Source organism: Cetorhinus maximus, chromosome 9, assembly GCF_964194155.1.
Source record: "Cetorhinus maximus chromosome 9, sCetMax3.hap1.1, whole genome shotgun sequence".
NCBI lineage: Eukaryota > Metazoa > Chordata > Chondrichthyes > Lamniformes > Cetorhinidae > Cetorhinus > Cetorhinus maximus.
Window position 1 is genome coordinate 92,117,691 of NC_135887.1, and position 16,532 is coordinate 92,134,222.

Consider the following 16,532-nt stretch of genomic DNA (forward strand, 5'->3'; position numbering starts at 1 on the left):
CCATGTGATCTGGGTTAAAGGTTGTTGATACACTGCTCATAGAACCATAGAAATTTACAGCACAGGAAAAGTGAGGCTATTTGGCTCATTGTGGCCATGCTGTTAACTAGGAGCAGTTCCTGCTCATGGTCTGTAGCCTTGTAGGCACTTCAACTGCATATCCAAGCACTTTATACATAGGTTCCTGCCTCTACCACCATTTCAGGCAGTGAATTCCAGATCCCCTCGAATCTCCTCTAAGTCTCCTACCTTTTACCCTCAGTCTATGGCCCTTGCTTACATTTCCCTCAACTAAGGGCAAAAGGGCTTTCCTATACCTCTATCTAGACCCCTCAGCATGTGCACTTCAATTAGGTCCCCCCATCAGCCTTTCTGTTCTAAAAAGTCAACAACCCTAGCCTATCCAATCTTTTTTCTCTTGGCTAATAAAGGCAAGTATCCCATATAGCTTCTTGATCATCTTATCTACCTGTCCAGCCACCTTCAGGGAACTGTAGACATAAGTGCCAAGATCGCTCTGTTCCTCTATACTTCTTGTGTATTCCCTTGCCATGTTAGCCTTCTCCAAATGCATTACCTCATACTCCTCCAGGTTGAACTCCATTTGCCACTGCTCCACTCGCCCGATTAGTCCACTGACATCTTCCCACAGTCAACAGTCTTCATTGTCAACCACATGGTCAATTTTTGTACCAACTGCAAAATTAAATCATGCCCTCTACATTTAAGCCCAAATCACTGATATATATCAGAAAAAGCAAGGGACCTCCTACTGAGCCTTGCGAAACCACACTAGAAACAGCTTCCAGTCACAAAAACCCACATTGACTATAACCCTTTGCTTCTGCCTCTGAGCCAATTTTGGATCAAACTTACCAGTTTGCCTTTTATCCCAAGGGCTTTTACTTTTATGACCAGTCTGCCATCTGGGACTTTATCCAAAGTCTCACTAAAATCCAGATGGACTACATCAAATGCATCACCCTCATTGACCCTTCTGGTTAACTCCTCAAAAATTCTCTTCAGTCTCAACTAATTTTTGTCCGCATTTAGCTGTGTCTTGCACTTTATCCATATTTTCTAAATAAAGGGAAAGGGCTGTCTGAAACTTTTTTATTTAAGGCACTGCCACTCTAAAGCACTGATTAGAATCAAAATAAAGCTCTCTCTTGCCTGCACCAAAAGTGTGCCATAACTCTAACTTCTTATTATCATACCAGTTCAGGGTGATTTATTTCCCCCTCATTTCTCATATTACCTGCTCTCGTGGCCTCAGCAAAATTATTAATTTGTGTCAAACGTTGATACCTGTGACCCCCATATGTACCTAGTTTGCCAATTTTTGGCTGATCATTATATTATTCTTCACTGTTTTATTTGTCTGATTATTACTTCTCCCTTCCTCTCCTAAAGGAGGAGGAAGAGGTTGCTTTTCTGCAGCATCTTTCACATCCTCAGGGCATCTGAAAGTGTTTTGTAGGTACTAAAGGCATTACCTTCTTGTTGGTTCTTAACCCATAGCCATTTAACATGTGCTAGCCATGAAATGTCAGTCTTGATTGACTTTACCTTATCGCTTTGCAATTCCAATGAGAGAGCAAAATAGATTAGGAATTCAGTTTATAGAATAATGGGCATGAACTTATCTGAATGCTATTGGTACCAATGTGCTGTATCAGAGAAGTGTCACTCGATGTCATCATTGGTATTATTAGGAGGGCACTATGCTTCAGTATTATGCAGTATGCTTCTTCTCTGATACTCTTATCTCAAACTTCTCTCATCACTAGCACCCCAATGTCAAGAGTAGTCAGCATTAGAAAATCTTAGAGTGAAAATTTCAGGCATGTCACTAAATTGGCACAACAAACCACCAAGTTTCAACAACAGTAATTTGCATTTGTATAATAGCAATAAGGTAAAAAGAATTCCAAGACCCTCCACAGAGGCATGTTCAGGAAAATGGATACCAAGCCAAACAAGGGGATATTGGAATTGGGAGACATTAGTAGCAGTGAGTTTTAAGGAGGATCTCAAATTGAAAGAGTGAGATGCAGAAACCAAAGAGTGTAGGAAGGGAATTCCAGAGTGTAGGACCTAGGCGACTGAAGGGTTATCTGGCAATGGTGTTCGAAAGAGAGGGATGCACATGAGGTTAGAGCCAAAGAAAAGACAGTTCAGTAGGTGGGTATTGTTTACAGGGGTAGGAAATGCAGGGTCATGGAAGAATTCAGAAACAAGATATTAATTTTAAATTCGAGAAATTAGAAAACTGGATGGCAACATAGCTCAGTGAAGACAGGGCTTTTAGGAGAGCAGGACTTGGTGCAGAATACAATAAGGATGGCAGAGTTTAGATGAGCTGAAGTTTAGCTTAAGCTAAAGCTCCTATCTCCCTTGACTACTGAGTTTCCCCAACACCCAGTAAAGCAACAGGATAGCCATTAAATTTAAATCTAAATCCCAATTGCACTGTGGAAGCCTGATTTGAATATTTGGTGCAACACTTGCACAACTCAAAAGCTGCCACCACAAAACAGCAATCCATGTGCACGTGGAGCATTGGAGATGCAATCCCTGACTTTTATTTTTAGTCCCCACAGCCACCCCCTCACAACCCTCTCTTATCTATCACAGGGACAGTTGATATCAAGGCCCATGTCTTTGGTTCTTGTCACCAAGGTGTAGATGAGGAAGCAATGGTAGCTAAGGAAAGATCCTTGAGGTACTCTAGAGGTAAAGTTTTAGTGATGGGAAGGGAAGTTACTGCTATGGCTACAATTGAATATTTAAGAGTGAACCATGTGAGGAAGAATGGAGGAATGGCTATGGAGGAGGGGGATGAAACTAATCGTTTCAAAAGCTGAAAAGATGTGAAGAAGGCCAAGTCGAGTTAGTGGATGATGATCACAGTAACAGAGAACGTCAGTTGTAACTTTCATTTTCTTTTAGTTTCAATATTGATTAGCCATGGAATTTGAGTTTTATGTCTTGTAATTGTGTCATTCCAGTCTCAATAATGGCAGTGAAAGGCTCCTATTAAATTTATTGGCCCTATAGTTTCAAAGTAGGTCTTTATTATCACTGTGAATGTTGCAATCCCTTGCCTCCATTGCTTTCTCTGATACTCCAGCGAAGGAAATAAAGGGAAATGCCTGATAATATTGAAATAGTCCAAAAGAGGGAATGATTAGTTCAACATGCCCTCAACAGTTGCAACTGTCAGGCACAAGTTAGGAATGTGATTGAATACTGTCAAAACAGTGGATTTCAGCCCCAAATTACTTATGGGCATGTTGAACTTTTTAAGGAATACAGGCGTTTTTTTTTAAAAGACATACAAGCAAAGACACCAAGTCAAAGATGGCTGAGAATGTAAAGTGACCACTTACTGGAAAATTCCTATTTGGATGATACTTGACTGACTAATCCCAGAATAACATGGAATGTCACACATAAAAAGGTATCAAGGCCTACTTCAGACAGAGACACTTGAAAGGAAAAGATGAAATGCAAAAGACTGAACTTTAATCTCCTGTGGTTGCGGAGACAATGGAGACTGATTGCCACATCTCAGCAAATATCCAGAACCATCTCTTGTTGAGTTATATCTCAGAATGTGGAAATGACCTGAGTTGAAAGAAAATGGACTCTGGGTGAAAGACGTGTTTGTTTTTTCCGTTTCTGGAATATGCAAGGAACGGGGTTAAAAAGCTAACTACTGACATGATCTGTCTGTGCTAGTGTGTGCTGTGAAAGTCACAGCAGAAGATGATCAACTAGGCATCCCTGCAGCTTGCAGGCAAGAGGGCTCTCTTTCTGTTTCTGGAGTCAAGTCAACAAAGCCACAATCGAAATAGGAGAGCTTCTTCAGCTAACCTGTAGAACCAAGTGTCTCCAGACCAACTGCTAAACTGCCAAAGTCAGCTCTACCAGAATCACCCAACTTAACGATCACAACGTTTTGTCATCTACTCCTCATGGACAAGCCAAAGACTGATTTATATATCTTCTTTCAACTTTTATTTGGACTCAACTTCTCATTTCTGATCTGTGTGTGTTGTATTTATATTTTTCAACCCATCAGGTTTTTAATGACTAATAAACATACTCTTTCTTTGACTCAAGAAAGCCTGGTTAAATTGTCTCCTCAAACAAAAACACACGGGGGGGGGGGGGGGGGGTGGAGGGAGAGTGGAGTGGGGAAGGGATTCCTTTTAAATTCACCTTGTTACGACCAATTGAGGGGGTTGAATAAAGTGGGGGAGCCAGGCCATTCCTCCTCACCCAGGAGCATAACAAAATTGGGGTCCCATTCAGGAAGTTAACAAATTGGGGTCCTCACCCAGGGACCAGTCGTAACAACACTCCCCACTTGCCTGGATGAGTGCACCTTCAACACCCAAGCAGCTTGATACCATCCAGGACAAAGCAACCCGCTTGATTGGCACCCCATCCATTCATTCCCTCCACCACCGATGCACAGTAGCAGCAGTGTGTACCATCTACAAGATGCACTGCAGGAACTCATCAAGGTTCCTTAGACAACACCTTCCAAACCCACGACCACTACCATCTAGAAGGACAAGGACAGCAGACACATGGGAACACCACCATCTGGAAGCTCCCCTACAAGCCACTCACCATCCTGACTTGGAAATATATCTTCATTCCTTCACTGTTACTGTGTCAAAATTCTGGAACTCCCTCCATAACAGCATTGTGGATGTACCTACACCACATGGACTGCAGCGGTTCAAGAAGGCAGCTCACCACCAGCTTCTCAAAGGCAATTAGGGATGGGCAAAAAATGCTGGTCTAGCCACCGACGCCCACATCCCGTGAATGAATTTTTTAAAAACTGAAGGACAGAATCTTTAGTTACACTGTTGGATGTTGTTCACAGTTCAGGTGACCATTAAACATTTCACTCACAATTTGCCTAACATCTCACTGAAATCTGTGTGTCAACTATGGCATGCTAATGTGTTGGAGCCCCTGGGGCACTCTGAATTGCTTACTTTTTAGAAGAGATTTAAACAAAAACTGAAAAGCTGTGCATGCGCTGAATTTCCTAAAAGCATTGGTTACAGCGCATTGTTTCAATGCCTAACTCACCGGCAAGTCTCCTCGGTATGCTAATGGGTGATGGTAAGTGATAGGCTTCAGAGGGGAGCCTTCTGTGAACCCACTGTTCTCCTTTCTCCCCACTGTTTTGTGTTGGGAAAAAACTGTTGATATATAAAGTAATCAGTGAAAACATGTCAGTACCTAATAGAATGTAAATGTTTAAAATATAATGCTGCTTCATTCCATGTATATGTTCAGACCACAAGATAAGTATAAATGATAAAGGCCATTCTATCAATCTTGACATATCCATCAAGAACACCTACAATCCCTTTAGGAAAGAATGAATTATTCATCTTTTCTCTTGCACTTCTTGACTTCAACTGCAGTATTCTGAAATGCAAAGAAGATAGCTTCATAATTTCATATTTCCCTGGAGAGCTCAGTTGATAATGGAATTCCCGGTATGAAGCTGAGCAATACAAAGTAGGAATGCCACAGAATTGATTCCTAATGTGTGTGAATTAGCTGATCTCAGTTGGTGCAGTTGGCTGGCTACTGCAAGGTCTCTGACAGGTGATCGATCTTATGCAGATTTGTGGCCTAATTAAGAGAACAAAATAAACTAATCCAGGTTACCAATTTAAGTTAAATTATAAGCATAGGAGAATGGGCAGAGGTTCAAACTAGTGAAAGATAACTTTAGGTGTTAGAATAACAGATTTTTTTTAACATTGAGTGATCAAGATATGAAATAGAATTACAGAAAGTGCAGTTGAAACAAAAGCTCTGGAATGTTTGAAAAAACAATTGGATGATGAAATGGGACTTTAGGATCTTTCAAGATGGATTAATGAAGCTATGGAGTGTGACTGAGTGGTCTAAGGCACTGGATTCAGATGCCAGTCTCTACAGGTGTGTGGATTTGAATCCCACCACCGCCAGAGTTTCAGCTGGTTTACTTTACACTTCAGAAAATATCTTTGGCTAAATAAGTCCTAGCTCAAATTTAATCTGGCTATTATTTTCCAATTCTCACTGGATACAGGTGTGGTGCTGGAGAGTTGGAGGACTGCTAACATTGTACCTTTGTTTAAAAAGGGAGCGAGGGATAGACTGAATAATGGCAGGCCAGCCAGTCTAACTTCAGTAATGGGCAAATTATTGGAATCAATTCTGAGACAGGATAAAACGTTACTTAGAAAGGCATAGACAAGGATAGCCAGCATGGATTTGTTAAGGGGAGATTGTGTCTGACTTGATTGAAGTAACAAGGAGAATTGATATGAGGGTAGTGCAGTTGATGTGGTCTACATGGATTTTAGCAAGGCTTTTGAAAAGGTCCCACATGGCAGACTGGGTAAAAAAATAAAAGTCCATGGGATTCAGGGGAATGTAACAAGCTGAATACAAAATTGGCTCAGTGGCAGGAAACAAAGTGTATTGACAGCGTTCTGGCAACTGGACATGCACCTCAAGTGCCGTAACTTGCCGAGCTACGGACCAAATGCTGCAAAGTGGGATAAGACTGGGTGGCTCTTTTTTTCTGTCAGCACAGACACATGGGGCCTAGTGGCCTCTTTCTGTGCTGTAAGCTCTCTGTGATTCTATGATGCTAAGTTGGGACAAAAGGCCATTTTTGCTGGAACTATCTTGTGAAATATAATTTTTGAGCTATCGAGGAGATAACAGTGGGAAGAATTTAGGGTCGGCGAGCAGAGGCACCCGCCAAACTGTCAAAGGCCTGCTAAGGCAATTTAAATAGTCATTAAAACAATTAACAGGGCTGCCCATCCAACCTTAAGGTGAGCGGGCAGGCGAAGAGCACAGGCAGCCTTTGCATTTTTCATGGAACCTCATCCACAGGCGGGATGAGGTTTCATGAATGTTTCATTAATTAAATAAATTTTTTTATCAAAATTCATGAACATGTCCCAGCTCTTGTGTCACATGAGGGGACATATCTTAAAATATTTCTTTTTCTTTATTTAAATTTTTAAACATTAAACTAATCTCCCTGAGGCACCTCTGTGCCTTAGGGAGATTTCTGCGTTCTTTCGCGCGCATGCACCAAAGAGCGCAGGCCCCAACTCAGGGAATTCCACCCCCCCCCCAACACAGGGAACGTTCACATAAAATGGCAGCGCGGCTCCGATTGGGGACACCAATCTGGTTCACGTCTGCCCCTGCACAACCCCCCCGATGGGGGGAAATTTCTGCCCAGTGATGTTTCTATTCTATCCATTGCCCTCCTTAAGTATTTGAGCAGCTGTGGAGCTTCAGAAACTGCCTGTCACCCAGTAGCCTGTTGACACTCACTGCTTGTCTAACACATTAAGAAGGGGTAGCAAGTGGAGGTCAGGCTGCTACCTATTAAGTAGGAGCTCTGGCCAATTATACAACACCTAAGCTAGGGGGTTCCATGTCCAACTGCATTGCCCCAACAGCCATCTGTATTGAGGTCAATTAATTCAGCCAGGACCAGGGACTGAACCTGGGATAACCTTCATCAAAGAAACTCAGCCTTTCACTGCCTTAATCATTTGCGCCTCTGGAGGAATCTAAAGAGACTTTATTCAACTTGAATTTGCAAATGGGAGTTGAATTATGCATGTATTCAGCTCCAGTTTATTACTATAAATAGAGAGTGGCCAAATATAATTTCATACTTGGATCACAAGCTGTCAAAATATAAACATATTTTACATTGACCTTCAGCAACACATGGTGAAATTGAATATTCATCTCTGAAAGCTTTAATATTGAAATGATGTATTGCCTCTACTGTGAAGTTTGGCTAAGTAATTGATCTTACAATGCAAGCACAATATTTGCACATATTTCAATGTGTCCCAGAGGAATTAATATTTTTTCAAATTATTAAAGTCCATAATAGCTCTTTGCCTTGTTTGCATATTATAACATCACCTCTTGGAACAACTACTATGGCCACAAATGTAGTAACGTCATATATAAGTTCATAAACATTTATTTCATTCAGTCAGCAACTTGATTACATTTACTAAGAAACAAGAGTCTTGTATGCCAATAACAATCACTCAACTAATTTATAGTTGAAACTCTTTCGAGTTATCAACAGTCACAGATTGCAACTCTTTTGAGTACAATCACAGTCTTGGTTTCCGGGAGTGGGACATGAACCCACAACCCTCTGATTCAAAGGCAAGGGTGCTATGAACTGAGCCATAGCTGACACCTCTCAATTTATAGTTGAATTTGGAGATAATCCCATTGAGTAGTGATCATGTGACAAATTTATTTTATTTTCCTGCAAGCAACCCTCAACTCCACCGCTATTGCAAACTACCATTTCCAGTTTTCCTTTCCTCTTCAAAGTTATTGAATGTATTGTTGCCTTCTAAACCCATGCCCCATCTTTCCTGGTATTCCAGCAATCAGGTTTCTGCTCCAAAACAGTACTGAAAGGGTTCTAATAAAGTCACAAATGGTATCCTATGTGACTGTGAGAAAGGTAAATTCATTCCTTCCACCTCTGTCTCAACCTGTCTGCAGTCTTTAACATGGTTAACCACACCACCCACCTCCAACACTGCTCCACTGCCATCCAGTTGGTTCATACTACATTCACCTGGTTCCATTCTTATCTATCTGATAATCCAGAGTATCACCTGCAATGGTTTCTCTTCCTCCTCCTGTGCTATTAGCTCTGGTGTCCCCCAAGGATCCGCCCTTCACCCCCTCCTATTTCTTATCTACATGCTGCCCCTCAGTGCCAAGGCCCAAAAACACAGCATCAGATTTCACATGCGGGCTGATGACACCAGTCTTTACTTCACCGCCACTTTCCTCGACTCTTCCAGTGTTGCTAAATTATCGGATTGTTTATCCAACATCAGTACTCGATGAGCAGAAAGTTTTTCCAATTAAATATTGGGAAGCCAAAGCCATCCCTCGAGAGATAAAGATCCCCTCTACAAGCACCATTCTCTAACTATCAACTCCATTGGCCTGACCTGGGCCACAGCCATTGCTCAAAATTCCTGAGCAAATCAGTCCTGGCAATTGCTTTGCTTAATCCAAACCAGTTTCTAAAGGGGGTCAAAAACAGGCGCTAGACCCCTGATATCTGCAAAACAGAGGCTTCCAAAAGGAAAACCAGTAAGACTTGGGAAATGACTAGTACTGGTCCAAATTGGTCTGTATACCTTATAATAGAACTCCAACTGTTTTAAGTGACTGCCCATGGTGCTGCCATGACCTTTACTGCTATGATAGTGCTTCTCTACTCAAGTACAGATTGGATGTGGGACATTATACTGGAGATCGGTTCTATTTGCTCCTGTCCAGAAAATGGGCAGGACAATGAGGATCAATTTCAACCCCAAGAAATGCATTACTTGCCTTACATAATACCTTTTGAAATTTTTAAAGAAACACTCCAAACTCCTCGAAGTTTATTTTGAAACAGCTTTGAACTGAGCAATTGAAATCAATGAAATGATAATCTAACAGGTGATCCAGGTTGCTGGCCAGGCAACAAAAGTGACAATTACTCCTAAAGGGCCACTTTAGTCCATGTTTTCTCTCTAGTTCACTAGACTAGTTCACACTAGTTTTTGCACTTGCTACAAGGATAAATGATACACCTTTGGGTTTTAAAAACACTTTAAGATAACATACCTGGCAAATCCAGTGGTTTCAGTTTATATTTAGCATTGTATTCTGTGGACATGTAGCTTGGTCCCTGGAACAACAAAAAGTGGAAAATGTCATTACATTTCAAGAACCAAAGGTCCTTCAACACCTTAATGAGGTTAAGGAGGTTAAGTACCTAGTTTTACGGAGCAGAAAGATTCCAGGTTTAATCTTTGATTTGTGCTATTAGCAGATTTCAGCTGGGGCTAATGGGGTAGATATCATCATCACCAGGAGAGGAAGGGAGATGAGGGGAAAACTGCCTAAAGTTTTCAATCCTTATCACTAGCCAGCAACCTTAAATGGAAGGAGGAGCATATGAATATTACCATTGGATTAGATATGGTCAAACAGCCTGCCAATGATAGCTAATAGCAGGTTCTTGGCTGCAACAGCCATGGAACCACACCACAGCACGAGAAAATCAGAGAGGAAGTTGGAGAAGGAAGAAATGCTAATTATTAATTAGTCTTGAGATTCACCTTAAAGGGTTGATATTTCATACTGCTCCATTTGTTCTACACCTCTTCTCCTAGTAAACTAAGATCAATATCCATTGCATTGGAAGATTGAAACTGAGGTGATAATTTGTGGCAGTCCCAGTAAAGCGATCCAAGTAAGGCAGTCCCTTAGTACTCCAGTTTGCACCAATGGTTGACCAGCCAGCCTGATTTGTTAATGGGATTTGGAGATACTGCAAGTTAATTATCCAATCACAGTGTACTTTTAGTAATTATTATTAGTAGTAGTAGTATTCATTCTCTGGATTGGGACATTATTGGAGCATTTATTACTTATTCCTTTAAGCAGTTGATGGCAGGATGTCTTCTTGCAACTGAGTGGCTTGCTAGGCAACTTCAGAGGGCCTTAAGTCAACCGTATTAATGTGAGGCTGGTATTATATTTAAGTCAGGTTGGGTGATGGCAACAGGTTTTCTTTTCCATAAGACATTATTAATATTAATAACAAGGCGTGTGCCCCAACGTCATCGCGCACTCGTGTGATATATCGTTTGGCGGGCGTGCGCCGGAGTCTGCTGCGTGCCCGCCGATAATTGAGAGGCTTATTAAGGCCATTCACAAGGTAATTAACTAGAAATTTATGCGAAAAGACCAAGCAGCCTTTACATTTTTTAGGAAAACTCATCCCGCTCGTGGATGAGGTTTCCTAAAGCTAATACGATTTAAATAAAAACTTTATTTTGAATTTAAAAACGTGTCCCATTTCAAGTGACACAGTCACACGAGGGGACACGTTTCATTTAACTTTTATTGTCTTTAATAATTTTTTCAAAAAGCACTTCAATCTTCCTGAGGCAGCTCCATGCCTCAGGGAGATTGAAGTGCTCTTTCGCATGCATGCGCTAACTGCGCGCCAGGCCTGCTATCTCTTCTCCCCCCACCCGCACAGGCAGCGCTCAGCGCTACCACTCGCAATCCACGCAGGGCAGGCCTTAATTGGCCTGCCCGCATGAAATTACGGTGCAGAGCCAATCGCACACGGCGGTCGGCTCCCCAATTGCCCCCGCCCACTCCTGCCGAGCCCACCTGACGCGGGGAAAATTCAGGCCATGGTCATTTTTTTTTACTGTTTACCAACTTTATTTATTTCCAGATTTTTTTAAACTGAAATTCTTACAGTCTTGTGCATCAACTTTTTAACATTTGGAAAGATGCAATATAAATGTAGATGAATTGTGTAAAGATCACAATTGAAGAATGCTATAAACAGAAGTAATGCCAGTCTACATCTATTCTACAGTTTGGTGTGAGATGCATTATCACACAGAACCAAATTAAATAGAAAGACCATAATATGATAGAATTCTTCATCAAGATGGAGAATGACGTAGTTGATTCTGAGACTTGGGTCCTGAATCTTAATAAAGGAAACTACGATGGTATGAGGTGCGAGTTGGCGATGATGGATTGGGAAACGTTACTTAAAGGGATGACAGTGGATAGGCAATGGCAAACATTCGAAGAGCGCATGGGTGAACTGCAACAATTGTTTATTCCTGTCTGGCGCAAAAGTAAAACAGGAAAGGTGGCCAAACCATGGCTTACAAGGGAAATTAGAGATAGTATTAGATGCAAGGAAGAGGCATACAAATTGCCCAGAGAAAACAACAGACCAGAGGATTGGAAGCACTTTAGAATTCAGCAAAGGAGGACCAAGGGATTGATTAAGAAGGGGAAAATAGAGTACGAGAGTAAGCTTGCAGGGAACATAAAAACTGACTGTAAAAGTTTCTATAGGTATGTGAAGAGAAAAAGATTGAAGACAAATGTAGGTCCCTTACAGTCAGAAACAGGGGAATTTATAATGGGGAACAAAGAAATGGCTGACCAACTAAATACATACTTTGGTTCTGTCTTCACAAAGGAGGACACTAATAACATACCAGAAATGTTGGGGAACACAGGGTTTAGTGAGAGGGAGGAACTGAAAGAAATTAGTATTAGTAGGGAAATGGTGTTGGGGAAATTGATGGGTTTGAAGGCCGATAAATCCCCGGGGCCTGATAATCTACATCCCACAGTACTTAAGGAAGTTGCCCTAGAAACAGTGGATGCATTGGTGGTCATCATCCGAGATCCTATAGACTCTGGAACAGTTCCTACAGATTGGAGGGTAGCTAATGTAACCCTACTATTTAAAAAGGGAGGCAGAGAGAAAACAGGGAATTATAGACCAGTCAGCCTGACGTCGGTAGTGGGGAAAACTCTAGAGTCCATTATAAAAGATTTAATAGCTGAGCACGTGGAAAACAATGGCAGGATCAGACAGAGTCAGCATGGATTTACGAAAGGGAAATCATGCTTGACAAATCTACTGGAATTTTTTGATGACGTAACTAGTAGAGTTGATGAGGGGGAGCCAGTGGATGTGGTTTGTTTGGACTTTCAGAAGGCTTTCGACAAAGTCCCAAATAAGAGATTGGCATGTAAAATTAAAGCGCATGGGATTGGGGGTAGTGTATTGAGATGGATAGAAAACTGGTTGGCAGACAGGAAACAAAGAGTAGGAATAAACGTGTCTTTTTCCGAATGGCAGGCAGTGACTAGTGGGGTACTGCAGGGATCGGTGCTGGGACCCCAGTTATTCACAATATATATTAATGATTTAGATGAGGGAATTAAATGTAATATCTCCAAATTTGCAGATGACACAAAGCTGGGTGGGAGGGTGAGCTGTGAGGAGGATGCAGAGATGCTTCAGTATGATTTGGACAAGCTGAGTGAGTGGGCAAATGCATGGCAGATGCAGTACGATGTGGATAAATGTGAGGTTATCCATTTTGATAGCAAAAACAGGAAGGCAGATTATTATCTGAATGGCTATAAATTGAGAGAGGGGAATGTGCAATGAGACCTGGGTGTCCTTGTACACCAGTCGTTGAAGGTAAGCATGCAGGTGCAGCAGGTGGTAAAGAAGGCAAATGGTATGTTGGCCTTCATAGCCAGAGGATTCGAGTACAGGAACAGGGATGTCTTACTGCAATTGTACAGGGCCTTGGTGAGACTACACCTGGGATATTGTGTGCAGTTTTGGTCTCCTTATCTGAGGAAGGATGTACTTGCTATAGAGGGAGTGCAGCGAAGGTTTACCGAACTGATTCCTGGGATGGTGGGACTGACATATGAGGAGAGATTGAGTCGATTAGGATTATATTCGCTGGAGTTCAGAAGAATGAGGGGGGATCTCATAGAAACCTATAAAATTCTAACAGGATTAGACAGGGTAGATGCAGGAAGGATGTTCCCGATGGTGGGGGAGTCCAGAACTAGGGGTCACAGTCTGAGGATATGGGGTAGACCATTTAGGACTGAGATGAGGAGAAATTTCTTCACCCAGAGAGTGGTGAGCCTGTGGAATTCGTTACCACAGAAAGTAGTTGAGACCAAAACATTGTATGCTTTCAAGAAGGAGTTAGATATAGCTCTTGGGGCGAAAGGGATCAAAGGATATGGGGAGAAAGCAGGAGCAGGCTATTGAGTTGGATGATCAGCCATGATCATAATGAATGATGGAGCAGGCTCGAAGGGCCAAATGGCCTACTCCTGTTCCTATTTTCTATGTTTCTACATTGTAGCACTCGCCAACCAAGTAACTGGCATTCACCATACTCGACTGATAAACAGACAAAAATACAAATGGACACAAATTTAATGGATGTCTAGTTCCCTGATGGATCCAATGGTATATGCATCATGTAGTGTAGTACTATGTCATACAGAAATGTTCAAAAAAGATTCCAGTTTCAGTCCCTGGTTTGTGGTGAGTTTACTGATCTCAGCAAGGAGTGAGAGTGCTACAATCAGTCTGTGTTCCAGAAATAGGCAGAGGAAAATAAATCATCCAGGATCTTCTCTCTTCATCAGTAATCAGTGACCTTTGTTGGAAACTAAGTGTGGATGTGGGAAGAAGCCAACATATGGGAAAAATGGGTTTCTGTTCATGGGGCACTGGCACCAGGACTGGGGAAAGTGGAAGCTGTACCGTTGGGGTGGTCTGCACCTGAACCATGCTGGGTCCAGTGTTCTGGTGAGTTGTATAACTAGGGCAGTAGAGAGGGCTTTAAACTAAGTAGTGGTGGTGGGGCTGGGGGAGATGGAAATCGTGTGAGGGAAGATGTGGTAAAATAAAGGCAAATGACAAGACAAGCGAGCAAGGTAGCAATAAGGGTAATGATAATTAGATTGTGGTAGTGAGGAACATAACGTACAAACTTAAGAGTGTGTCAGCAAATAAGGCCAGAATTTACAAAAATTGTAAAAAGACAGAACTAATGGCTCTGTATCTGAATGTGCATAGCTTTTGTAACAAAATGGATGAATTTTCAGCTCAAATAGAACCAAATATAGTGTGACCTGATAGCCATTACAGAGACAAGGTTACAAGGTGACCAAGGGCTGGGACTTAAATATTCAAGGGTACTTGATATTTCAGAAGGATAGGAAGCTGGGAAATGGTGGTGAGGTAGGTCTGTTAATTAAGGATGACAAAAGTACAATAAAGAGAAATGACCTTAGTTCAAAAGATCAAGATGTAGGATCAGTTTGGGTGAAGATAAGCAGTAGGTAAGGAGTCACTTGTGGGAGTAGTTCATAGATCCACTAACAGAAACTACACAGTAGGGAAGAGTATACAGGACAAAATAATGGGGGCTTGTAAGAAAGGTACTAAAATAATTAAGGGTGATTCTAATCTCTATATCTATATATATATATATATATAGATAGATTAGGTGAACCAAATTGGCAAAGGTAACCTGGAAGATGATTTCATAGAGTGTTTTTGGGACAATTTCTTAGGAGAGAACATTTTGGATCCAAACAGAGAGCAAGCTGTTCTAGACCATGCAGTGAGACAGGATTAATGAATGACCTCATAGTAAAGGAGGCACTAGGTAGCAATGATCATAACACAACTGATTTTCACATTCAGTTTAAAGGGAGATTGTGGGCCTAAAACTTGTGTTTTAAACTTAAATAAAGGGAATAACAAGCCTATGAAGACAGCTGACTAAAGTGAACTGGAAATTAGCTTAAACGGTAGGACACCAGAGATGCAGTGGCAGACATTTAAGGAGATATTTCATAACACTCAGCAAAGACGTATTCCAGTAAAAAAGAAAGACTCTAGAAGAAGGATGTACCACCTGTGGCTAACTAAGGAAGTCAAGAATAATATGAAATTGAAAGAAAAAGCATACAATTCTGTGAAGATTAGTGATAGATCAGATGATTGGACAGAATGTTAAAACCAGGAAATAATGACTTAAAAAAAGGAATAAGAAGTTAGAGTTTGAGAGAAAGCTATCTAGAAATATAAAAACAGATAGTAAAAGTTTCTACAAGTATTTAAAAAGGAAAAAAATAACTAAAGTGAGCATTGGTCCTCTAGAGAGTAAACCTGGGGAATTCATAATGGAAAATAAGGAAATACCAGAAGTGTTAAACAAATTATTTTTTTAAATTCATTCAAGGGATGTGGGTTTTGCTGGCCAGACCAGCATTTATTGCCCATCCCTAATTGCCCTTGAGAAGACAGTGGTGAGATGCCTTTTTGAGCCGCCATAGACTATGTGGTGTAGATACACCCATGGTGCTGCTAGGAAGGGAGTTCCAGGATTTTGAACCAGCGACAGTGAAGGAATGGCAATATATTTCCAAGTCAGGTTGGTGAGTGACTTGGAGGAGAACTTCCAGGTGGTGGTGTTCCCATCTATCTGCTGCCCTTGTCCTTCTAGATGGTAGTGGTCGTGGGTTTGGATGGCACTGTCTAAGGAGCCTTGATGAGTTCTTGCAATGCATCTTGTAGATGGTACACACTGCTGCTAATGTGCATTGGTCGTGGAGGGCGTAAATGTTTGTGGATGGGATGCAAATCAAGCAGGCTGCTTTGTCCTGGATGGTGTCAAGCTCCTTGATTGTTGTGGGAACTGCACTCATCCAGGCAAGTGCGAGTATTCCATCACACTCCTGACTTGTGCCTTGTAGATGGTGTTCAGGCTTTGGGGAGTCAGGAGGTGGGTTACTCCTCGCTGGATTCCTAGCCTCTGACCTGCTCTTGTAGCCACAGTATTTATATGGCTAGTCCAGTTCAGTTTCTGGTCAATGGTAACCCCCAGGATGTTGATAGTGGGGGATTCAGTGATGGTAATGCCATTGGACGTCATGGGGCGATGGTTAGATTCTCTCTTGTTGGAAATGGTCACTGCCTGGCACTTGTGTGGCACGAATATTACTTGCCACTTCCCAGCCCAAGCCTGAGTATT

General features: G+C 41.7%; 2 protein-coding genes across 3 annotated transcripts in view; one reads left to right on the plus strand and one right to left on the minus strand.

Moving 5' to 3' along the window:
- The window catches only part of eps8l2 (EPS8 signaling adaptor L2), a 598,035-nt gene that overhangs the window by 323,247 nt on the left and 258,256 nt on the right, over positions 1-16,532 (plus strand). The window lies entirely within an intron of this gene.
- Positions 1-16,532, minus strand: part of saxo4 (stabilizer of axonemal microtubules 4) — a 169,356-nt gene that overhangs the window by 121,603 nt on the left and 31,221 nt on the right. The window contains exons 5-6 of the mRNA XM_078549101.1: positions 9,733-9,796; positions 5,119-5,231 (exon numbers count right to left, since the gene is read on the minus strand). Coding sequence (XP_078405227.1) covers positions 5,119-5,231; positions 9,733-9,796 — 177 coding nt within the window. The remainder of the gene's footprint in view (positions 1-5,118; positions 5,232-9,732; positions 9,797-16,532) is intronic.